This window comes from Perognathus longimembris, chromosome 16, assembly GCF_023159225.1.
Source record: "Perognathus longimembris pacificus isolate PPM17 chromosome 16, ASM2315922v1, whole genome shotgun sequence".
In the NCBI taxonomy this organism is placed as follows: Eukaryota; Metazoa; Chordata; class Mammalia; order Rodentia; family Heteromyidae; genus Perognathus; species Perognathus longimembris.
In genome coordinates, this window is record NC_063176.1 from 57,188,978 (window position 1) to 57,214,824 (window position 25,847).

General features: G+C 45.1%; 1 protein-coding gene across 3 annotated transcripts in view; it reads right to left on the reverse strand.

The window, feature by feature from the left end:
* The window catches only part of Htt (huntingtin), a 110,949-nt gene that overhangs the window by 35,945 nt on the left and 49,157 nt on the right, over positions 1 to 25,847 (reverse strand). For all 3 annotated transcript variants that reach the window (XM_048364904.1, XM_048364903.1, XM_048364902.1), the window contains 13 exons: positions 22,890 to 23,000; positions 20,949 to 21,026; positions 20,240 to 20,463; positions 16,611 to 16,689; positions 16,333 to 16,494; positions 14,383 to 14,438; positions 12,833 to 12,981; positions 9,563 to 9,699; positions 7,374 to 7,490; positions 3,963 to 4,085; positions 3,484 to 3,719; positions 2,279 to 2,421; positions 633 to 843 (listed from right to left, as the gene is read on the reverse strand). In XM_048364904.1, the coding sequence (XP_048220861.1) occupies positions 633 to 843; positions 2,279 to 2,421; positions 3,484 to 3,719; positions 3,963 to 4,085; positions 7,374 to 7,490; positions 9,563 to 9,699; positions 12,833 to 12,981; positions 14,383 to 14,438; positions 16,333 to 16,494; positions 16,611 to 16,689; positions 20,240 to 20,463; positions 20,949 to 21,026; positions 22,890 to 23,000 (1,826 nt within the window). The remainder of the gene's footprint in view (positions 1 to 632; positions 844 to 2,278; positions 2,422 to 3,483; positions 3,720 to 3,962; positions 4,086 to 7,373; positions 7,491 to 9,562; positions 9,700 to 12,832; positions 12,982 to 14,382; positions 14,439 to 16,332; positions 16,495 to 16,610; positions 16,690 to 20,239; positions 20,464 to 20,948; positions 21,027 to 22,889; positions 23,001 to 25,847) is intronic.

Here is a 25,847-nt window from a genome sequence, read left to right on the forward strand (position 1 = left end):
CTAGCATCAAGGAGAAGATCTGACCACACTTGCACTTCTGGAAGGGTTTGCAAGCTGTCCAGAAACCACACAAAGGACTTGGCATGGCTCACAGTTTTCCCTTCCAAGCATGACTGAATGTCTCAGTGAGCACCTGGACACACCAAGGCTTATGCTGAAAAACTTACAAAAGCGGCTATATACAACCAGAAACTTAATAGTAAGTCTTTCTGAATGATTTTGTAAAAATCCTATTTCTAAACAGTTGTGAAATTTGCTAAATAATTACTTCATTATCTAAGAATAACCAGAACCACATTTAACTCATAATGCTGTTAAGTTATTACAACATGTCTCACTGTGGAACCAATTTAAATCCTAGAACCTAGCAGGAGGGACACGGCCTGACAAGAGCGGCAGGCAAGATGAAACAGTGTCCAAGAATTTGTCAAAGAAGTCACGTTGAAAAAGCAGCGGCTTACTTTGAATGCCGGTAGTCAAACCGCATTTTCCCTTACAACACAGTGCCTATGAAAGAAAGACTAATAAGACCGCCAGAATTCTACAGAGACTCATGAAGATGCCTCCAATCACTCGGTGTCTTGAGCCAAGCACTTGGCAGGCACCCTGGGCTGGAGGAGCCCTGTGCCCACCTGGGTGTCTGCTGCACCTCAGCCCACCAGCAGTGGTCGGTGTGGTTGACAAGCAGCAGGATCTGGCACCAGAGGAGTACCAGGGCCGGGTGCGTGGGCACCATGGAGCGCACGCGCGTGTTCAGGCTCTCCAGTGAGTAGAAGCTGCCCTCACTACTGCTGTCACTGCTCAAGAGTTTAGTGGCAGCTGCTGTGATTCTCCGGAACATTCCTAGACGCAAACAAAATAAATGGATCATTAGGAAGAGATCTCCTGCTCCTCTCAGCCTAGCACCACATAGTCACATGAAGACTTTACATCCAAGATGCATGCTTAATTAGCTCTTTCCTATGCTCAGGTACTTGGTCCATAGAGAAGTCTGATTTTTTAAGCAGAAATAGCTACTGTACTCAGGCCAGGAAGTAATGTCTTCCCCTCCGCTGCTCAGCACCGGCACATTCTCCAGAAACGCAGCTGCACGTAAGCAGGCAGCCCCATGTCACAGGTCACAGAGCACCGGCCGCACAGGCGGCCGCGCAGACCTGAGCCCAGCACGAGGAGCCACGGTGCCCTCGCCTGCTCCTCGGCTTGGGGGGAACCAACCCAGCGACAGAAATACCACCACAGGTGTTTTTGGTTGTTGTCCTGAAAATTTAGACATTATCACATGAGCCAAACACTGCGATTTATTCTTCACATCTGAAAACATATTTGTATTTTTTCTGTTCCGAAACCATGTTTTATTCATACATCGATTCTAAAATAAAAGCTCAATAAGTATTTTTCACTCATGACTGGCAATTGACCACTTGAGCTACTTCTCCACGTCCGGCTTTTTTTGGTAGTTAATTGAAGATAAGAGTCTCACAGATTTCCTGCCCAGGCTGGCTCCAACCCATGATCCTCAGATCTCAGCTTCCTGAGTAGCTAGGATTGCAGGCATGAGCCACTAAGCAACTGGAATCATAACCATTTTCAAGTATACAGCTCTAGAATTAATACATTGATAATGTGGCCCAAGCATCACCACCACCTACCTATTTGTTTTTTTGTGTTTTTTTTTAGCTGAAACTGTCTGTACTCTAAATATCTCATGGAAATGAAATCATACATTTATCCTTTTGTGTTTGCTTGGCTATTAGCACAATGTCCTCAAGAGTCACCCATGGTGGAACCTATGTCAGAATTATCTTCCGTTTTTCAAGATGAAAACTCCATCTCTAGACAAATCTAACTACCTAAGGCATCACATACATACCAGCTCTTGTGTATCCATTATCCCCCCAGTGGATACCACACTTGAGTCACCATGTTAGCCCCTCTTATAAACATCAACTCTGCTGGACTGCATGGTCTCAACTTTGCTTTTAATATTAACAAAACATCTTTGTCAGTCCTGAGACTTGAACTCAGGGCCTGGGAACTGTCCCTGAACTGCTTTTGCTTAAGGCTTGCACTTGAACCACAGCACCACTTCTGGGTTTTTCTGTTTATGTGGTGCTGAGGAATGGAACCCACTCTACCACTTAGGCCACATGCCCAGCCCAGCAAAACATTTTCAAATGGCACAACAAACAGGAGAGCTTCTACTGAGCAGCACAGTCCCGATATCTTAAGAGCACACTGTGCAGGAGAGAAGAGCACAGAGACCACCTGCATCACCTACCAGACTTGAAGATGTGGATGAGGCACATGAGCAGAGTGCCGAGTTCCTGGCAGTAGAAAGTGTGCTGCTGTTCACTCATTTCAACTTTCAGTTGTTTTGTAACAATGTCCTCTAGAAGAATACCAACCAGCTGTAACAGAAACCTGCCGAGAGAGAGAGAGAGAGAGAGAGAGAGAGAGAGAGAGAGAGAGAGAGAGAGAGAGAGAGAGCACAGTTAGCCATCACAGGGAGATGATGACAGTAAACAGGCAGCCAAAGGGAGAGGGTGACAGTGAACAGGCAGCTGTCACAGGGAGAGGGTGATAGTGAACAGATGGACGTCACAGCTGGAGGGTGACAGTGAGCAGGTGACTGTCACAGGGAGAGGGTGACAGTGAACAAGAAGTCATCACAAAGCCTTCCAAGAGAGAAAGGAAGAGGCAACACTGAACAGGCAGCTGTCACAGAGCACGTAAGCCAAGTATACATGGGGCATAAGCACAGGAAATTTGCATAATGTAAAAATAAAGTTAAGGGGGCTGGGAATATGCTCTAGTGGCAAGAGTGCTTGCCTCGTATACACGAAGCCCTGGGTTCGATTCCCCAGCACCACATATATAGAAAATGGCCAGCAATGGCACTGTGGCTCAAGTAGCAGAGTGCTAGCCTTGAGCAAAAAGAAGCCAGGGACAGTGCTCAGGCCCTGAGTCCAAGGCCCAGGCCTGGCAAAAAAATAAATAAATAAAGTTAAGGTACACTAGACAAAGTGGCAGTGAATGTTTCATGACCATCACTGTGTGTGTGCTTGTGTCTGCATGCACACACACACACAGCGGTATTGGGGTTCCAACTCAGGGTCTGATCGCTCTCCCTTAGCTTTCTGGCTCAAGGCTGTTGGTCTACCATTTCAGCTATACCTCTACTTTCAGCTTTTTGGTGGGTGAGTGCAGATAGTCTCACAGACCTTCCAACCCAAGTTGGCTTTGAACCACAATCCCTAAATCTCAGCCTCCTGAGTAGCTAAAATTACAGATATGAGCCATTGGCGAATGGCTCTGTCACTCTTGCTTCTATGACTTTGAAGTAATCACACCTCCTTCAGAATGACAGGTACTGAAGCTTGAACTCAGGGCCTTGCACTCTCCAGATGAGTCTCTCAGAATTGTCTTCAGTCACCATGTGACTTCCCAAAAGCTATGCATTACAAGTTTAGATAGAACGTATACCTTGAGAATATTTCTTCTGGCAAACTCTTCACTTGTTTCCTTTCACTGTGCTCTCCCATTGTTGAGCTACTGTCCCCTTCTCTTAAACGGTTAATTACTGGACAGGAGATTAAATAGGGAGAGAAGGAGAGCTCCTGAATACGAGAAAGAACAATATCTTCCGTCGACTGGGAAATCAAAACTCTCAGAATGGCTAGGATTCCAGATATCCACAGCTGAACAGTGCTCACGGACGCCTGAAAGAAAGAACATATATAACTTCCAGAATGAGAAAGAGAAAGGTGAGAATTTCCCAGGCTGTCAGTTCATCACTCCACCAATGTGCCCTATACCCGTTCTCCAAGCGTGGTGACAGCAGCTGCACCCGAGGCAGCTGAGGAGGTGGGAATGAGACTTTCAAGCATCACTCAGATGGAGGCAGGCCTGGGCCGAAGCTCTCCTTCCCTCCAGGCAAACTGGGGGCATGAGGTGACACTCACCATTGTACTCGGGGTGACAAACATACTCCGCAAAAGCATGTCCACAGGACGGAGGGAAGAAGGGGCCAAAATCTCAAATAAGGTATTTAACACTCCAAGGGCTTCATGAGAATCGATATGCATCTGCGGAAATAAACAACAGCCATGCCCACATAAGCTAATGGAACGGCAGCTTCACAGACAGCAGGCTCTGTGTCTCCAGGGCACCCACCACCACCGCCGGCAACACCCTCCCCCCCTTAGGAAGGGAACAAAGCAAGCGTTCAAGACAGCACTGTCTCAGCTGCACTTCTCCCTTTCATTCTCTCCCTCCTTTCTTTATCTCTTTTCATGGAACTGGAAACAGAATTCAGATCCTCAAGCACTATACTACCTGAACCACAGTCTCAGCTGCATTTATTCCATCTCTACCCTGTGCACAATGGACAGTACCCCCAAAAATGGATGTCACACCCTGTCTTTCCGCTCGGCCTGTATCCTACCCTACCTTGCTGGTCAGCAACAAACACGAATGAAACAGTAAATCTCCTTATCTTCACTTTTCCCATGACCCTGAAACCACATACCTACCTTCACAGAGATTTTTGTTTCATTTTTAAACATTGAATTAGGTATGTGTTTGCCTTTTCTTTGCCAGTCCTGGGGCTTGGACTCAGGGCCTGAGCACTGTCCCTGGCTTCTTTTTGCTCAAGGCTAGCACTCTGCCACTTGAGCCACAGCGCCATTTCTGGCCATTTTCTATATATGTGGTGCTGGGGAACTGAACCCAGGGCCTCATGTATATGAGGCAAGCACTCTTGCCACTAGGCCATATCCCCAGCCCGTGTTTGCCTTTTCTTACTTCACAATACAATGGAGAACTCCCAAGGCAACTGCCTATAAAATCTATTACCTTTTTTTCTGTCAGAGGCTGGGACTCATTATCTGGTGCTTTTGCTCATTGGCTGGCACTCTACCATCTGAACCATGCCTCTAAGCCCTCAAGTCTGTAACATTTAATGGGCACAAATGGTTCCAAACTAAGCCTACCTAGCACAATGTGGTCAGGCATTCCCTAGTAATCATGGCACTGACTCTACTTTCTACCTTATGTTACAGCTGAGGGTGAGTCCTTGTCAACAAACACCAGGAGATGAGCCATTCCTTCTTCCTCTAGAATCCACTGTGTCCACCGCAAAGACCGTTGTCAGGAGTGGGGTCCCTGATTCTGCAATGACTCTCTTCTCACTCCTCTCTCCACTGGCGCTGCCCCTTCCCACGTCTCGTCCCAGTGTTCTCTTCCTGTTGAAATCTGGCTGGCTGTTTCTCCAAAATCCCATGCTAGTGCTCCAGTGGTGTCAGCTGAGAGCTCAGGACTCCCACATCTGCCCCCTTGCTCCTCCATGGAAGGCCTTTTCTACGCTGGGCTTGAGGAGCCTCACATCTGAGCTCCTCGCTTCTCCCGCCAAAGGGCCCTGCCTTCTCTGTGTGTCTCCTCCATGGCCTTCACTGAACCCCTCTGACCTCTAAGAAGCCCGGTCCAGTGGGCTCCAACAAGGACTTTTCTCTGGCAGCCTCATCCATCACCTCATCCAGTGCCCCTGCCATCCTCTCTGCAATCATGTCTAGAGGCCAGCCTCACCTCTATTAGGCGTGCCCATCGAGCAGACAGACCAGGCTCTGACGGTCTCCAGGGCCCTGCTCCCAGGCTCTAGGGCACCCTGAAGTCACCTCAACACCTCTCCCTCACATCCCACATCCACATCTCCATTGGTCCTACTTTCAGGTTGTGTCTGAAGATGCAACTAGTGGTGCCTGTACTCTACCATGGGGGTTGGCTCCTGCAGCCCTCCCCTGGAAGTCTATGTTCACCTCAGGAATGAAAACAACCAGGTAAGACTGAAATCATCGCATGTTGCTCCTTTGTGCCAAGGTGCCCAGTTTACCACACTGGCCTCTGCTTATCTAGGCCTCCCTTCCCTCTTCCTGTGACTGCGTCCCTAGGCTACTTGCTCTTCAGGCAGCTTCCCACCTTAGGCCTCTGCATGGCCGGTTGCTCGGCCTCAACACTGTTTCCAGGTATTCACTAGAATCACCCTCCCTCCCCTTCCTCCCGTCCTTTCTTTCCTGTCCCTCCCTCCCACCCTCCTTCTTCCCTCCCTTCCTTCCTTCCTTCCTTTTACTCAGATGTCAACAGCCAAGAAAAGGACGGGGCCTTTTCTTGTTGCCTCTCCTCTAAACCTTCCTTCTCTCAATTTTTTGCACAGTACTTACTGCCACCTGATTCACTTAATTCATTTATTGCTCTGTTATCTGCTCTTTTATATCTGTCCCAATAAAACTTTTATGACAAACACTTTTAAAATCTGCTTTACTCATTACTGTATCCACTGCCAGTACCTGCACAACTGCTAGGCATTGCTGCAGATAACTCACATCTGCGTTAAGATACTTACTGGAGACCTTGCCAAGAGTTTAAAATGTTAACCACACATTCACAGAAGCACAAGTTGAGCTGGGCATTTAGTATGCACTCAGGCTTGTTAACTTTTAGGCTCACTTCAAGCATTGCTTATCCATCTCACCAGAAGCCAAGACTCCTGCCACTTGCCCCCCCGCCCCCCGCCCCGCCATCCAAGTGGTCTCAGGGTCCATGATGAAATTACATCATGGAATTACCTGCTCAGTCTACCTATACTTTTTAGCAAATGCCAAAAAACATGACTCTGTGCCACCTAAAGCACTTGTTTAGTGTAAATAAATGCAGCCCAGCCGCACCAGGGAGCTGGTAGACTTTCTGGTGGCACTGTGCACAGCCCATCTACAACTCCGCCCCCTCTCCCCCTCTACAGTGGTGCTTCGAGAGGCATGGCCTCTGGTGCCTGGGAACCCTGGTGGTTCAGAACCAGGAACAGCTTGGTTCCATTGATGTGGCACAGCCCATATATCAGTTCTTCCCACTGTATTTTTTTAAACAACCAGTTATGTCACTTGATTACAGAAATTCTGATAACTGATAGGAAAAAACTAAGTTACTATATAAATCATACAGGTCCAGATCTTGTTCTCAACCCCAGCCAGAGAGGGATGTTATGGGAAAAGAAATTCATCTAAGCTAGGTGCCAGTGCCTCAAGCCTGTAATCCTAATCAGGAGACTGAGAACTACAGGATCACAATGTGAAGCCAGCCTGGACAAGAAAGCCCAAGAGACTCCATTGCTAATGGACCAACAAAATGCTGGGCTGGAGGTACGGCTCAAGTGTTAAGACTGGCAGCCATGAGCAAGAAAGCCCAACAAACATGGGGCCTTGTACTCAAAGGCTGGTAATTCTATCATCAAAGCATGAGTGTATTATGATTTGAAGATCACAACCTAGTACGTTTCCAAAGGAGCAAATCACATGACAGCAGATCAGGGCCAGGTGACAAACCTGCTGCTTGGCTAACATAGGCAGGATGATGTCGGCAACCTGCCGAGATAAGCGTTTCCACTTGTCCTCGCTCTCCTTGTGGCATTGCTGCAGGACAAGGATAAACATCTCCAGCACCTGCAAGAGTGTTTGTATGCAATTAGGAAACCTCTCTTCCCACACAGTCTTCCTCTCCCGACAAGTCCATTTCTCACCCCGATCCCACTCAGATGGAAGGCTCTGGAATTCAAACAGTTGCAATCCCACAGAGATCCACACCGATGTGGAGAAACCACAAGAAAACGCAAGGGATGGCACAGCAACTGTGCTGACATCAGCATGACTTGCAGCCAGCATTACTTCTGTGGGATTTATAAAATTCTATCATCAATGATAAGGCACACAATGAAATTAAACTTACAGTTACTGTAAGCGTCAGGAGGCACCCACCATTCTGTAGGTGCCTTGCGACTCTTGTGAACATTAATGTCATTTCTTTTGCTCTGGGCAAAGGCATTCTATTAAGGACCACTTATTTCCAAGAGTTGCACAGGGCTGAGCAGAAATTTATTAACAATAATTTCTACACAAAGATATAGCCTGGCACAGGTCTGGTAACAAGGGACGGCCAGCCCATGGCCTGCTTTTGTAAATGTTTTATTGGCACACAGCGGTGCTATCTATGTCCATACTGGCCACGTCGGCTTCTGTGCTACAATAGCAGAGAGGAGCCATTACAACAGAGACCACGAGGCCTGTGAAGCTGGCCGTGCTTACTACCTACAGAAAAAGTTTGCTGACCCACCGCAGGGGCAAATTCTACAGTCTCCTCCAACTACCTCATCTCCACAGCCGGCTTCTCTCTTCAGAGGCCATGTATAGAACTTACATCACACAAGGATTTCTCCCCTTCATTTTGTGAAGGTGACAGAGTCTCGGTAAGATGTGCTGAGACCGTGCGGAGTAGGTATGGCTACCACCCACTTCCCTAGGGCACTGCCGGCCCCGCTGTGCTTGTGAGGGCCGGCGGCTGCACACTCTCACACCGCTTTATGTCACTATTTGTTATTGTAATCATGGGGCTTAATCAAGGCATCAGCTATATAATGCTACACAAACTGAACAAAATAGAAATGTGCAATGCCCAGTGCACAAAGAAAGCATTGTTTCTATTAAGTATTGTTTCTACTTATGGATTTATAACGATCCAGAGACTGACAGCTTAAAAAAAAAAAAAAGACAAAATAAGTGAGTGCTAGGCAACAGTATAAATTTCAAAAAAACACAAGTTAAGAAAGCTACACTTAAACCACTTCAAAATACTTGTTAGAGCATAAGGAAAACAAGTCCAGAAATCAGCTCAAAGGAAAAAGATCTCAACTCTGTTAAGATGCAATAAAAAAGGGAGCCTTTTAATTATTTCAGATTTTAATTTTTTTTTTTTTTTTGGCCTGTCCTAGGTCTTGGACTCCGGGCCTGAGCACTGTCCCTGGCTTCTTTTTGCTCAAGGCTAGCACTCTGCCACTTGAGCCACAGCGCCACTTCCAGCTTTTTCTGTTTATGTGGTACTCACGAATCGAACCCAGGGCTTCATGCACACAAGGCAAGCCAAGCCCTCTACCGCTAAGCCACATTCCCAGCCCTCACATTTCTTTTAATTTCTACTTTTCTGACCAACTTTGTGGGTTGTTTTTTTTTGTTGTTTTTTTTCCTTGCTTTTTTGAGTGTGAGTCCTGGGGCTTGAACTCTGGATCTGGGCATTATTAACCCCTAAGTTTTTTGTTCAAGGTTAGTCTTCTATCACAGGAGTCACATCTCTGTTTGAGGCTTTTTTGGGGTAGACAATTGGAGATAAGAGTCTCTTGGGCTTTTCTGCCTGGGCTGGCTTCAAACCATGACCCTCAGATCTCAGCCTCCTGAGTAGCTAGGATTCTATGTGTGAGCCACTGGTACCTGGCAACTAACTGATTCTTGAACCCTGTCTTGAACCCTGACAAAATACCTCTGGCCACATTTGGTACCTTGCATGGTGGATAACTGCCAGCAAGGTACCAGTGCCTCCAGGGGCTGTGCTAGTTTTAGAGATCCAGCCCTCCTACGGTCTCCACTCACTCACTGGTCCAAAGTAACATCCAATACATAATACACAGGACTCCCTGGCATTTCCTCCCAGTGATGTATGCGTGACTACTGTCCTTCTTCCCTCTTACCTGATGGTACTGGATGAGTCTCAGCAACATCGACACCACCACTTCCTTCTGGGTTTCAAGTTCTTTGCCTGCATCAGCCTTATTTGTTCCCCTCAACACAAAGAGGTCATGAACTATAGGCTGCAGAGCTGGTATGGCTACGGGCACAAAAGGGAAGGCAACATGGCTTTACAAGATTACACTTGGGAGACAGTTCTCGAAAACAAGAGACAAAAAGAAACTCTGGTCTATAACAAGGGGTAAATTAAGATTATCAATGAGTGTTGTAAAATTATCTTGGTATTGTTGTAGAAGGCCAAAGCTCTTCTCTAAACACTGACAAGTTTTGTAAAGGTTTATTATTTTTTTTAAAGCTAAGATTCCTATAACCAACACAGTCATTTTTGACAAAAGGTAACTCAAAGCCAAGTGCTGGAAACTCACACTTATAATCCTAGTTAGTAGGAAGCTGAGATCTGAAAACCGTGGTTCAAAGCTAGCCCAGTCAGGAAAGTCCCTGAGCCTCCAATTAGGAAGCACAAAAAAAAAAAAAGAAAAAAAGAAAAGAAAAAAGAAAAACAAAGCCAGACGTGGGGCTGTGGCTTAGGTGGTAGAGTGCTAGCTTTAAGCACAAAAGCTCAGTGAGAGCCCAGCCCCAAGAAAAGCACACACACACAAAAAAACCTCAAATTTAAAATCCTACTTGAAAAATAAAATATCCAAAATAAGCAAAATGGGCTGGAAATAGGGCCTAGTGGCAAGAGAGCCTGCCTCGTATACATGAAGCCCTGGGTTCGATTCCCCAGCACCGCATATATAGAAAATGGCCAGAAGTGGCGCTGTGGCTCAAGTGGCAGAGTGCTGGCCTTGAGCAAAAAGAAGCCAGGGACAGTGCTCAGGCCCTGAGTTCAAGGCCCAGGACTGGCAATAAACAAACAAACAAACAAACAAATAAATAAATAAATAAAATAAAAATAAGCAAAACAGCTGCATGGTTTAATTCACAATCTACTTGATTTAATAAGAAAGGCAACCAATACTTTTCCATTAGAATACATTTTAGTCTGTCTTTAGATTATTGTTTTAGTAAAGTACTATTTTAAGTAAAAATCGGATGCTCATTAGATTAAAGAAGTCTTTTCTGGTACAAAATAGCAGTCAAACTAAATTAACCATTGCAAGAAAAACATACAGGAAAAAAAAATGATCAAAGAAATGACTCGAGGGCTGGGGATATGGCCTAGTGGCAAGAGTGCCTGCCTCATATACATGAGGCCCTGGGTTCGATTCCCCAGCACCACATATACAGAAAATGGCCAGAAGTGGCGCTGTGGCTCATGTGGCAGAGTGCTAGCCTTGAGCAAAAAGAAGCCAGGGACAGTGCTCAGGCCCTGAGTCCAAGCCCCAGGACTGGCCAAAAAAAAAAAAAAAAAAAAGAAATGATTCGAATTGCACACCGCACAATATGACTCAGCAGAGCGCTCATATTCTCTTTGGCAATAGCACACACACATTCTCTGATACTTGGTGACACACACACACTGACTTTCAGGGATATGCAGACACTCTCTGAGAACGTTTGGTGTCACACACACACACACACACAGTGTACAGTCAGATGCTCCATGGTGTGCATGCACACTCGCTGACCCTCGCTATGCCCTGACATGGGCATAGTTTTCTACCTACAATGACCTGTGATGTACACAATGCACACTGCATGCATTGCCCACGATGTGCACATACAGATAGGTACTGTGACCCGCGGGGACCCTGGTGCAGCCACATCTATCCTGACCATCAGTAGCATGCATTTCCACATATGATGATATGCCCACAGGACACACTCATCTTCTTCTAGATGACCACGTATCCCAGGAGAAAGCTCTGCGTGGCAGTACCATACTCACAGGTGCAAAACACAAGGGTCTTAAGATATATCCCTACCCAATGTCAAACAATCTGTAAATTCCTGGCAAAGAAGCAGGCTGGAGCCAAAAGGGAGATGCTGGAAGACTAGTTTCAAAAGTTTTAAAAAAAGGTTTTATAGAACGTCCTTAAAGCACATACCACCTCTTTCCACAGGCCGAAGGGACTGCTTGAAGAGCTGGCCCACCGTGTGGTTCTAACTTAAGTGCTAGTGAAATAATCTGCCAGCCCCAGCATCAGGCCAAGCAGAGTGTTGTGCCGAGGTGCCAGTGTGCACAAGGAGCTGCGGCTTCCCACTAGCTCTGCCTTGCTTGCCTGTTACTTAATGAGCAGTGTATCTGTGTACAGGCTGTACATGGATTTATCATTAGAAAACTTAGTTGAATACTTACCTCCACCAAAAAAAAAAAAAAATCAGGCAAGATGAAATTAAATCAGGTCCCATTAGCCTCTCTAACACCAGTGAAATACAAAACAAAAGTGATTTATTTAAAATTTCTGAGTCTGAGCTGGGCACCGGTGGCTCATGCCTCGAATCCTAGCTACTCAGGAGGGTGAGATCTGAGGATCACGGTTCAAAGCCAGCCCGGGCAAGGAAAGTCGGTGGGACTCCTATCTCCAATTAACCACAAGAAAACAGAAAACAGGAAGGAAGTGGTGCTGTGGCTCAAAGTGGTAGAGCACTAGTCTTGAGCTGAAGACTGTCAGGGACAGTGCCCAGGCTGATTTCAAGCCCCACGACCAACATAAAAAAAATTAAAAAAAAAGTCTGAGTCTGGAGTTGTAGCTCAATGATAGAGCACTTGACTAAGAAGTGTGATAATCTAGATTCAACCACAATACTCTCCAAATAAAAGAAATAAAAACTTACACATTTTCTATTTTAAAAGGGAGCACTGATATTCAGAAACCACCTTTATTTTGTTTTATTTTATTTTTTTGACACTGGTCCTGAGGTTTGAACTCAGGGTCTGAGCGTTCTTCCTGAGCTTTTGTGCTCGAGGCTACTGTTCTCCTGCTTAAAACTCCACATCCAGCTTTTAGGTGGTTAAACATTGCAGATAAAAGCCTTTTGGACTTTCCTGGCTTTGAACTATGATCCTCAGATCTTAGCCTCCTGAGTAGCTAAGATTACAAGCGTGAGACACCAGTGCCCGCCTCCATCTGTACCTTCATGATCTGTTTCTTACATTTTTTTCCCTGAGTAGATGATAAACTCTTGTGCACATGTGCATCTTTTTAAACACCTGACTGGTATGTTCATGCACTCATGCGTGCGTGGACACGCATACACACGGCGCATACATAGTGTGAGTGGACGGGAGAGGACAGTGTAGGGCAGGGAAAGGTGTGTCCCGTTACCATGTGTGACAGCCTTCCTCCCGCTGGCCATGATACCATCACACAGCTGGATGATTTTAGGAATTCCAATGATCTGTTTTGAATGGTAGCGCTCGTAAGACAGTAATACCAGGAAGAAAAAGATGTTTGGAATAATTGCCTCTGACTCCCTGAAAACAAAAACATTCATTTAGACATTTCTTTTTACTAAGACACATGGTCAATATGAAAAACATAAAACAACTGAAAATTCAACATCAAGCGATAGCAAGAGTTCTGAGGTAAAGAAGACTCAGCAACCTAATTGAATTCTTCACTACAGCACGGTCCTGGCTCTGTTCATTTGGAGAACATGTCTGCTGGGCCAAGCAGAAGGCACCAGAGAGCCTGGGTGCCCAGCAGATAAAACCTTCCTAAGTCTCCACTGCCCCTTCACTCCTGAACAAATTAAGACTTAGTAGAGAAAAGTACCATGCCTAAAGCCACACAATCAAGATTTCACATAATCAGAATAAGACGGGGGTATGAGAAACTCTCAAGAACACTTCCCTTTTACACAATGTTCCACAAAACTTCTTATTAAGAACTTCAGAAAATAAAGAACTGCAATCTTCTATAATTATAAGCCTATAACAGGCACTGCAAAATACATTAAAGCTTCAATATCTAGTAAGGAAAAGCTGCAATTAATAAGTGAATAATTATTACTTTTAGTAAAAACTTACTTTAAAAATGCTTTTGGTCAAACAGCCAGTGGCTCACGTCTTGTTATCCTAGCTACTCAGGAAGCTGGACCTGAGGATTTTGGTTCAAAGCCAACCCTGGGCAGACAAACTGGAAATAATCTTAACTCCAACTAACTGGCAAAGGCTAGGACTTGAGATAGGGCTCAAGTGATGGAACACTGGCCTTGGGTGAAAAAGCCAAACTACAGCTCAAGGCTCCGAGTTCGAGCCCAGGTACTGGCACAAAACCAAAAAAACAAAAAACAAACAAAAAAGTTTTCTCTTAGAAAAAGTCATGACCAGTGAGGTATAGGTGGCTCACACCTGTAATTCCAGCTACTCCGGAGCTGAGATCTGAGGATCCCAGTTTTGAAGCCAGCTCAGGGCAGGAAAGTCCATGAGACTCTTATCTCCAATAAACTACTCAGAAAAAGCCAAAAGTAGCACTGTAGATCAAGTAAGTGGTAGAGAGCTAGCCGTGAGCAGGAAGAGCCTCAGGAGCAGCACCCTGGCCCTGGGTTCAAGCCCCAGGACCAAACAAACAACAACAACAACAACACCCATCATGACCTACCAGGTAATAAGTCATCCTTTAAATTGCGAGATGTAAAGTGAAATCTGACAATATATGTAATGACCAGATACAGAACTACTCCTAAACCAGTCTTAAGGAAGTTTTTTGTTCATTTTTAAGAGAAATAAAAAAAACAAAGCCCAGCATACTAATCAGATTTCCATTAAGAAGAAAAAACAACAACCAGAATGCCTAATAATACTTTCAAGTAAATTTTCATCTTCAAACATATAAATACAATGATAGAACTCTAATAAAAAAAATACAATTACCTGAACTGGCCTACTTCGATGTATTCAAACTGTTTCAACACAAATCCAATGAACACCTATAATCAGGAAAAAAGTTTCATATAAATAAGATGACAATGTAAAAAATAGTTACTTTTCTTCCTGTTTATCTGTGCAAGTTTTGACCATAGATAAGCAGATAAACTTGTTTGTAATCAAGAATTCAAGTCCTCTGTAATAGCATTAACTACAGAGACCTTCCAAAAATGTTTTTAAAACCAAGTTGAGTACAAATGGCTCATTGCTTTAATTCTAGCATTGAACTGGCAGAAACAGGAGTATCAAATTCAAGAAAGCCTGAGGTACAGTGACGCTTTGAAAAATAACAGAAGAATAAAATAAAACAATGACATAGCAGAGAATGACACCATAGGCCTATAATCCCAGCTACCTGAGAGGCTTAAGCAAGAGGGTGTCAAGTTCAAAGCCAGCTTTGCATAGTGAGAAGCCTGTTCAAAAGACAAAGGAACTGGAGACCTGACTCAAATAGTAAAGCTTAAGCCTTTTGAGTGAAAAAAGCTGAGCGGTCAAGCCCTCAAACCAGCACACAAATACACTAATTCCAAGGCTACCAGGTATCATTCAAAATCACATCTGTCAGGGGCTGGGGATATGGCCTAGTGGCAAGAGTGCTTGCCCTGTATACATGAGGCCCTGGGTTCAATTCCCCAGTACCACATATATAGAAAACAGCCAGAAGTGGCGCTGTGGCTCAAGTGGCAGAGTGCTAGCCTTGAGCAAAAAGAAGCCAGGGACAGTGCTCAGGCCCTGAGTCCAAGCCCCGGGACTGGCAAAAAAAAAAAAAAAAAATCACATCTGTCTGTTCCAGGGAGCGGCACACAGAGCAGTTCAGCCGCCAAAGCTCCTCCTCCCCAGCACTCAGGGGCACCCAGTGCTGAGCACGAGAAGGAAAGGGACAAGCCAGGAGCAGAGGCAGTTGTCGCGGGCTGTGCCATGGCTGCCCTCTGCGGAGCAGTCCATGGGCTCTCTGGCCAGGCCAGCATGTTCCCACAGACCCTGGAGGTTCCCATGGAATCACACTGATTCTGGGAGCCTACGGCATGATGCTGACACTTAGCACATGCGTAATGAATCATCACCCGAAACTGTCAATACTGAATCCCAACAACCAGGGGAAACAGAGGGATTGATCAAAGTCAGCAGAACAAAAGGGAGGCCAGCGTGCTCACAGCAAGACAACACACCTTGGCCAAGTGGGTGGCTGGCAGGAACCTGGCTCCTGTGAGGCAGAGGGGGCCGAGGTGAAGTACTCACTACACTGAGCTTGACACCCATGCAGAGACCAAAAGGACTGTGGCTGTTTCCCCTCGGCATTCTGGGTCAGTGAATTTTAGAGTGAGATTTTATGAAGACAGAGGGAATAGCAAATATTACTTTCCTGTTTTGGAAGAAAGGCTCTAAGGAATATGCTAGGCCTATGGTAGCGAGGGAAGTTGATTATTTTCTCTGTCCATAAAGAATTACCCCAAGAGGTCACTGAGTCTTGACTGCAATCTGGAAATACCAGTTTCCCAGTTCTGCTGAGTCAGAATGTAGAAACGGGGTGGGGAGCTGGGGTGGGGAGTAGAGGGAAGGAAGCTTTGGTGGTTTCTGCCCTGCTTCCCTGCAGGGAACACCATGGCTGTGGCCTGAAACTTCTTGTCCCTGTGAATCTGGTGACCCTGCCTCTCCATCCTACACTCCCCTGCTCTCATCTGCTCATCCTACTGTGAGCTCAGGGCCATGCACCCACCTCTGCCCAGGTCAGCCATGCACCTGACCTTCTGCATCTGTTGGTTTCATGAAACAAACAGGTAGAAGCCCATGGGAGGCAGGGGGCTGGACATAGACAAACCTCCCACTGATCCATGGTAAATGCTGGCATTATCTCACAGTAACTGTTACTCATGAACACAAGGGAGGGTGACAAACCTGATCCGAATCCAGGAGACAGTAATTGACTCGTAGTTGAACCAGCTGGGCCAACAAATCCAAAACCTGCTTCTGCAACTGCACAGATGTTGTCGTGGTATACTGCTTTAAAGCTTTTATAACGAGAGGCTCAAATAAACGAATGTGGTTGTGAATAGCATTCTATTAGAGAAAAAACACAGAAAACTGATAGCTACAAAGTCTCAAGCTCAATTAACACTCCTAGCATCAAAGCCCCAGGCTTGTGTTACATGCAATCTTGCTGTAAGTGCATTTACCTTATCAGCACGATTCTTTGTGACACTCGTGAGGTTAGTCTTCAATTGGGTGGACACTTTCTGGAGTACATCAAACCATCTGATAAATGGGCAAAAAGAGACACCAGATTATCCTGCATCATTTCTTCTGTCCTCAGCTACACTCCAGTTGAAACCACTGCCACATTCACCAATTCAGAACACCTCTAAGAGAAAAGAACTAAGGAGGCCACTGTGCATAGTACCACACAGTGCACTGCACATGAGGCTGCATGACCACACCGGTTCTGACACCTCTGAGGGGCTACTGATGAAGACTGTGTGTGCTGCTACAGGACACTTGATTTTCTTGAGGGAAAAAAAGCCTGGGGCTTGGACTCAGGGCCTGAGCACTGTCCCTGGCTTCTTTTTGCTCAAGGCTAGCACTCTGCCACTTGAGCCACAGCGCCACTTCTGGCTGTTTTCTGTATATGTGGTGCTGGGGAATCAAACCCAGGGCTTCATGTACACGAGGCAAGCACTCTTGCCACTAGGTCATATTCCGAGCCCCTTGAGGACAAAACTTTTGAGATCTGTATATGAAGGCTACTTGGACCCATGACACTGAAACCAGCCTAGGCAATATAGTGAAGCCCATATAAAAATATTTTTAAGCCAGGTACTGGTAGTTCATGTCCATAAGCCTGACTACTCAGGAGACTCAATCTGAGGATCACAGTTCGAAGCCACACCCAGCAAGGAAAATCCATGAGGCTCCAACTTCCAATTAACCACCCAAAATAGCTGGAAGTAGAGCTGGGGCTCAAGTGGTAGAGTTCCAGTACTGAGCAAAACCAAAAAAAAAGATAAGAGCACTACCCAGGCCCTGGGTTCAAGCCACATTACTGGCACAAAGCAATAAAAGAAAAGAACCTGTGCGTATATGTTTTCAATACCTGAGCACCCTGGGTGCCCCATGGCTGGCCCTGTCTGTACAATGTGAAAGTCGGAGCTGAGGCTTTGCAGGCAGCCTCCGAGGTTGCATGATGTCCAAAGCAGAGCCCACAGGCTGGACAACAAGAAACTTAGAAGGGTCTATGACGATCCAACAAAGAAACGAAACTATAGAGCAATCTTTACTGAACAGCTCCTCAACAAAACATCAGCCAACAGAATCCGGAAACAAATTTTAAAAATCATGCATCATGACCAAGTAGGCTTCATTCCACAGATGCAAGGCTGGTTTAACATACGCCAATCAATAAATGTAATTCACCACGTTAACAAAGCCAAGGCCAAGAACCACATCGTTATCTCAGTCAATGCCCAAAATGCCTTCAACAAGACACAACACCTACTCGTTTTAAAAGCTCTGGAGAAAATAGGAATAAAATAGGAATAAAAGGAACATTCTTTTAAAACAATAAAGGCCACATATAACAGACCAAAAGCTAATACCATACTAAATGGGGAAAAACTAAAAACATTTCACCTAAAATCAGGAACAAGATAGGGATGCCCGCTTTCTGCACTGCTCTTCAACACAGTTCTGGAATCCTCAGCCAGAGCAATAAGGCAACAAAAGGGCATTAAAGGGATCCACATAGGGAAAGAAGAAATTAAGATATCCCTATTTGCAGGTGACATGATCTTATACTTGAACAACCCCCAAAATTCCACTCCCAAACTCTTAGAATTAACAAACCAATTCGGCAAAGTAGCAGGATACAAATTGAATCCCCATAATCAGTAGCCTTTCTGTACGCAAACAGTGTACAAGCAAAAAAGGAAATCATGAAAACAACCAAATTTGTAGAAACCTCAAAATGAATAAAATACCTAGGAATTAATCTAATCAAAGATGTATAGGACCTATTTAATGAAAACTATAAAAATTGAAAGAGAAATCAGAGAGGACACCAGAAAATGGAAAGACATTCCATGCTCATGGAAAGGCAGAACCAATACCATGAAAATGACCATATTGCCAAAGATGATATACAAATTCAACACAATCTCCATCAAAATTATTTACTGTAATAGAGAAAACAATCCAAAAATTCATATGGAACAACGAAAGACCTAGAATAGCCAAAACAATTCTAGGAAAAAGAGGCAACATTCAGCATCCCTGGCAATAAAGGAAATGCAAATAAAAACAATCCTGAGCTACCAACTTACCCCAGTAGGAATGACCTACACTCTGAACACAGGCAACAACAAATGCTGGAGGGAATGTGGAGAAAGAGGAACCCTACTGCACTGCTGGTGGAAATGCAAACTAGTACAACCATTCTGGAAAGCAGTCTGGAGGTTCCTCAAAAAACGAAACATGGACATACCCTATGACCCAGCCATACCACTCCCTGAACGACAGGAACCAGGATGCGACAAGGACACCTGCACCTCCATGTTCATTGCTGCCCTGTTCACAATAGCCAAGAAATGGAAACAACCCAGATGCCCCACTACAGATGGATTTTTAAAATGTGGTACCTGGGGCTGGGGATATGGCCTAGTGGTAAAGTGCTCACCTTGTATACATGAAGCCCTGGGTTCGATTCCCCAGCACCACATACATAGAAAAAGGCCAGAAGTGGCGCTGTGGCTCAAGTGGCAAAGTGTTAGCCTTAAGCAAAAAAGAAGCCAGGGACAGTGCTCAGGCCCTGATAAGCCCCAGGACTGGCAATAAATAAATAAATAAATAACAAACAAAAAAAATGTGGTACCTATATGCAATGGGTTTTACACTGTCCTTAGAAAGGATAAAATAGGGCTGGGGATATGGCCTAGTGGCAAGAGTGCTTGCCTCATATACATGAGGCACTGGGTTCAATTCTCCAGCACCACATATACAGAAAATGGCCAGAAGTGGCGCTGTGGCTCAAGTGGCAGAATGCTAGCCTTGAGCAAAAAAAGAAGCCAGAGACAGTGCTCAGGCCCTGAGTCCAAGGCCCAGGACTGGCAAAAAAAGAGAAAGAGAGAAGAAAGGATAAAATAATGGCATTTGCTGGAAAATGGGTGGAACTAGAACAAATCATGTTGAATGAGACAAGCCAAAAAGAGAGAGACAAATAGCTTATGGTCTCCCTGATATGCTGGTGTTAGAATTAAAATGCAAAGAGATAACAAAGTAAACAGGTCTCAAGATACCAAAATACCAAAGAAAAGAGGACACAGAATGAGTGGAAAGTGTGTGAAAACAATAATAACAATAATAATAATGTATCAGAGGAGGCTATCGTCTATATTGGACACTGATGAAAGTGAACTAAGCAACTCATGGGTGGGAATGGGAAGAAAGGAATGAGTAAAAGAAGAAACATATGTTACTAAACAAAAGGAACATAATGTACATATCATCCAAAATGGAGGATACAATTGTATTGTCAAAGTTCACAGACTTCAAAAGCTATGTAAAGTAGAATGATAAATTTTCATCATTGTGAAAGTTAAAATGAGTACTGTGAAATATATGTAGTAACTTAAGCCCAATAAAATAATAATAATAAAAGGGCCTCTGCATTAACCACATTTCCTAGACTTGTCTGAATACAGTAAGCTATTAGAAGGCCCTCGTTAACTCGTTTTTATTTTTACTGCTTTTACAAAGTATTCCTTGCCCAATCTTCTGCGCTCCCAGCAATGACAGATCATACCACAACTATTACCCGGAGGTGTCGTGCTCCTGCTCCACCTGCACCATGTTCCTCAGGCTGGCATCTGCCAGGGCTTGCGTGAAATGGGTATATGGAGCCATGAAGCAGTAGTGATACAAGCCTGGTCTCACGCTGGAAGAGCCAAGGCGCTGGGCTCGACCTTGAGACTTGCTGGGGTTTGAAGATAAGCCATCAAACTGGGAAGCCAAGTTTGTTCCAAAGAGAGTCTTCAGCAGCTACAGTGCAAGAATTGAAGTATCAACAGTTGGTAGTTGACTTACTGTAGATGAGCAATACCTCAAGATGCACCCTCCCAAGGAGTAAGGAAATCTAGCAAAAATTCGTAATGTGCATTTCTTGCTGGGAATCTCTACCACTGCCCAGGGGACTCTGCCATGCAGTGCGGCTGGTGCCTCAGACAAAAGCTTGTGTTTCCCTGTGCTTCTACTTGAGACTGGGCATTCTCAACAGAAGCCTGCAGGGGTAGGAAGGCAAGGGCAAAGCAGTAAGGAACCAGCACAGCTTTTAACGGCCAATGCTCCCCTCAGCGATGGATCTAGGGAGGAAAAAAATCCTCCAGCAATTCAGAAAGCAAGACAATGACAGCTGGGACACCCCAACCCTTCCTGAACACACTGCTAGCAGCAGCTCCTAAGGAAAGGCACTCTGGTGCCACGCCTGGACAGGACATGGCACGAAGGACAGGAAATGGCACTCTTACCTGCTGCACACAGACAGTTGCCATCATTGGCTCTCGACTGAAACAGGACTTCAGGTACCCAAGGATCTCTTCAACACACTGTAGAAAGAAAAGTAAGAGATTCACAGATTCACAGAGGATCAGTTGTTGTTGTGAAACATAGACAGGAATCAAAGACCAAAGATTGCTTCCATTTTGTTTTGCAAATGTAAGGTTTTTAATTTATCATCCTGAACAGTATCCACAAAAGGTATTGAAATGGGTATATGAAAACCACTTTCTTGAGTACTTTTGCACCTATTTTCTCACTCATTTGTTCCTTAAATGAATGACCAAGTATGTAGTGTCTACGATGCTTCCAATCCTATTTTGAGGGTAGGAATTAGGAAGCATGCAAAGGAGTCCAAAGCACTGTTTTTGTGATGCCTTCTGGGCCATGTATTCAGCTGAGCACATCACCTAATAGAATACTGTGTAATTATGCCAGTGAGCCCTGGAAGTCTCACAGCTATCTGTGACAATGTCGAAAGTAATAGCATTAATGTTACAATGTACAAGGCTTCTTGGACTTTAATGTTACCTCTTCCTTCTCCCCTATTTCCCCCCTCCCATCCTTACCCTCAATAGATTTTGCTTTTATCACAATAAAAAAAGTATACAAAAGGATGCATACATACTATATGGACATAAAAAGATACTATATACGTCTACTATATCTTTCTTCACGTGTGCTAGTCCTGGGGCTTGAATTTAGGACCTGGATGCTATCCTTGAGCTTTTGTGTCCAGAGCTAATGTTTTGCCATTTGAGCCACATCTCTACTTGCAGCTTTTTGCTGGTTAATTGGTGATAAGAGTCTCACAGACTTTCCTGCTCAAACTGGCTTTAAAACACGATCCTCAGATCTCAGCCTCCCCAGAAGCTAGGGTTACAGGCAAGAGCCACCAACACCTGACACTGTATCATTTTATATGAGGGATATGAGCATTAATGAATTTTGGCATATGCAGTGGGTGAGTGGATCTTAGAACCAATCCTCTGTGGATACTGAAAGAAGACTATGTTGTATTTCACTTGAAAATAAGATCAAAGAGGACAGTCTGTGACTCATTTTGAAATGTACTGAAAATGAGGTATGCTGGTAGAGGATTAGAGGGGATCTATAAAATACAGAAGAAAAATTACAGGATTTATAAAATCTGTATGAGGACGTGATGGTGTCTACCACAGAATATACGTTTGGAGCTTTTCATTATAAAATAGAGTAGGGAACAATCAAAGAACGTGAGTTTCCAGGCCTGCCACATCCTAAGGTATGGAGAGAGCCAGTCACTCCCACCTGCTAAAATCTGGTTTTGCCATCTCCATGAAAATAGCTCAAAGGGGAAAATAAGCGATTCTGTATGCACATTTCAAAAACCCATATTCTATTTTTTTTAATTTTTAATTTTTTTTTTTTGCCAGTCCTGGGCCTTGGACTCAGGGCCTGAGCACTGTCCCTGGCTTCTTCTTGCTCAAGGCTAGCACTCTGCCACTTGAACCACAGTGCCACTTCTGGCCATTTTCTGTATATGTGGTGCTGGGAAATCGAACCCAGTGCCTCATGTATATGAGGCAAGCACTCTTGCCACTAGGCCATATCCCCAGCCCTCAAAAACCCATATTCTAGAATGAACTAAGTCTAAGATAATATAATAATGTGACTTAGAGAAAGTAGGGTATGATTAGAATTGATCCAACCATACACTTCCTAGCCAGGACATTAGTAGGACAACTCAAGTTGAGGACAAGAGTGCGCAGGGTCAGAGAACAGTCTTCCCTGTGCTCAGGTGGTCAGGAGCTCCCGGGGTCAGAGAACAGTCTAGGTTCCTAGGCTGTGCTGCCACCTGCGGTACCTGGAGCACTAGGCCCCACTCTGAGTTCCTGGGCAGCAGGTTCAACAGGAAGAAATGAAACACAAACCTTCCCAATGTCTTGCAGTGTGGCCAGCTCTAAAATCTGAGAGAGAACATCCAACGCCGAGCGCAGGAACCCCCCAAACTTCTCAGTGCTGCTCTGAAGATCCAAGGTGACCTTGGCAAGGTGGAAGGAGAGAGCACACGGTTACTGGCACCACCGCAGTTCTGGTTATCTACAACAGAGACACAAATGCCATCTGCTGCGGCCAGATGCCTCCACAGACTCACCACCCAGGTGTAGCCATTTAATCCTGCTAGGAAATATTAAGTGAGTCTTATTATTATGAAGAGCCTGAAGGATTTGGTCTACTTACAGAGCAATTCTCCAATTTTATAGAATCAGAGGACTGGGCAGGCAAAGAATAATGTGCAAGACAAGGGCGAGGGGGAATTGCCTGGGAAAGTAAATACTGGCAAAAACATTTCAAGAGACAAAAAGGAATTCATCCAGGAAACTTAAATTTAGCCACCTAGCATGGAAGGAAAAAAGTTCCCTGGGCAAAGGGAACTTTCACAGACGTGAAAAGGAGAGATTTAAGTCCCACCGCGCATGAGGCCGAGCTGAGTGTGCCTGCAACAAACCAGGAGGAGGAAGGGGACTTCCTGCCGTGAGACCCTGGGGGCTCAAGACACAGTGATATATGTGATGGCATCACGAGGATGCCCGAGCCTGGAAAGAGCACCCTCCAACTTCTTCCTACAAGACAACACAGAAGGGGAAAGGGAGAGGGGTGTGGAGTTCTGGAGAGCCCAGGCACCCTGGGAAGGCAGTCAGAAGCCTCAGTGCTCCAGAAGCACTGAGCAAGTCCTGGGAGACTAGGAAACCACAGAAGTGAGATCCAGAAGACAAGAAAGCGGTCACATAGGACGGAAGAGAGATAGCTTTTAATGGGAGGTGTCATGTGGAATGTAAAGAAGGAAGGAAAGGAAGAGAAGAGAAGACACATATTAGGACAAGCCAGCCATTCCAAACACAAAGAAACTGAGGAGTAAGATAGGAACAGGGAACCAAGGAAGCAGAAATCCAAGAGACTACGAAGGCCAAAATTAAAGTAGAATAAGGGATCAGGAAGGAAAAAGCGACAAACAGGAGGTACAAACATTGGGAGCATAGGAATGAGGCCTCTGACTAAAGATGACATAATCTCGAAGCTAAAACAAGTTTAAAAAACAAAACAACAAAAACCAGGCTGGGCCCCAGTGGCTCACACCTGTAATCCTAGCTACTCTAGGGAGGCTGAGATCTGAGGATCCTGGTTCAAAGCCAGGACAGGCAGGAAGGTCTATGACACTCTTATTTCCAATAAACCACTCAAAAACTGGAAGTGGCACTGTGGCTCAAAGTGGTAGAGCTCTAGCCTGGAGCAAAAGAGCTCAAAGGCAGCGCCCAGACCCTGAGTCAAGCTGCACGATTTGACAAACACACATATACATATACACAGACACACACATAACTACCCCCCACCCCCAACATCTTTTGGCCAGAATCACCATTCGCCAAAATGACGAACACAAGGGAAGGAGGAAAGGTACCCAACACATGTTCTCTAGACCCTTCAGGAAACGTGGAGTTGTTCCTTTGGCCATCTACAAGAAGGGTGATATTATAGATCAAGGGAATGCATACTGTTCAAAAAGGGATGCCCCACAAATGTTACCATCGCAAAACTGGAAGGGTCCACAGTGTTACCCAGCATGCTGTTGGCACTGTTGTGAACAAGCTAGCATTGGCAGGATCCCTGCCAAGAGGATTAATGTGCGTATTGAGCATAGTAAGCACTCCCTAGCTCAGAGAGCTTCCTGAAACAAGTGAAGGAAAATGACGAGAAAAAGAAAAAAGAAGGAAGCCAAAGAGAAAGGAACCTGGGTTCAACTGAAGGACTGGCCTGCTCCAATCAGAGAGGCACACTTTGTGAGAACCCATGGGAAGGAGCCTGAGCTAGTGGAACCTATTCCCTATGAATTCATGGCTTACGAGACGTAAAAAAATAAAAGACCCCTGAACTATAAGATGACCTTGAGTAGAAGTATAGTGTACCTTCCCAAAGAAATCTATAAAGCAAAACAAAACAAAACAAAAGCTCAAGGACAGCACGCAGGCCCTGAGTTCAAGCCCTGGGACCTGCACAAAAATAAAACTGAAAAACCAAAAAAGATCAGGAGTAGTAGGAGCACAGATGGGCTGGGTGGCGCATCATGGGGTGGTGGTGGGGAATGTAGGGCTAGCAATGTGGAGGCCAGCAGGGTGGGGCCTGGCAGGCAAGAGGTGAGCCCAGGCAGGGGGAAGACAGTGAGATGTAAGAACTAGACAAAGGAGGCAGAAGGGAGGAAAAGTAGCCACAGGGGTGGAAAGGAGGGAAGTCACAGACAAAGGATAAGAAATGACAAAGGATGGGAAGGAGCATGCAAGATAAGGACAAAAGGAGAAAAGATGGGAGAAAAGTGATTTGGTGAGAGGGGGAGTTGGGGAGAAAGCAGGCTGGAGTTGGAGAACGAGAGGTGACAGGTGATAAGGGTCTGCAAGGAGACTTGCAGGGTAGGAGGGGAGGGAAAAAAGGAGGGAGAGACATGGAGGGCAAACAAAAACTGCCAACAAGAGGCCAGGAAGTGAGACACAGAGACAGGGTGAGGGGAGACAGGAGCAGGTACAGCAGTGTTTGGGAAATGAGTAGAACAGCAGAGAGGAAAGGGAGGGGGAAGTGATTAGGACGTGAGGTACTTACTGTGCATGCTATGTTCTTGCAGGTAATCATGCTCCTGGTCACCCAGGGAGACTGCACAGATCTCACTTTTGGTTTTATGAAGGCATATCTCTTTCAAGAAGTGTAAACTGATATGTCTTAAAATAAGAACTTAACAGAAAAGAGGAATCTCTTTTGTTTGTATTTAAAAAAAAAAGAGAGAGAGAGGAAAGAACTATTTGGTAGTATTGGAGTCAACCAGTTAGGCAATTGAAAAGAAA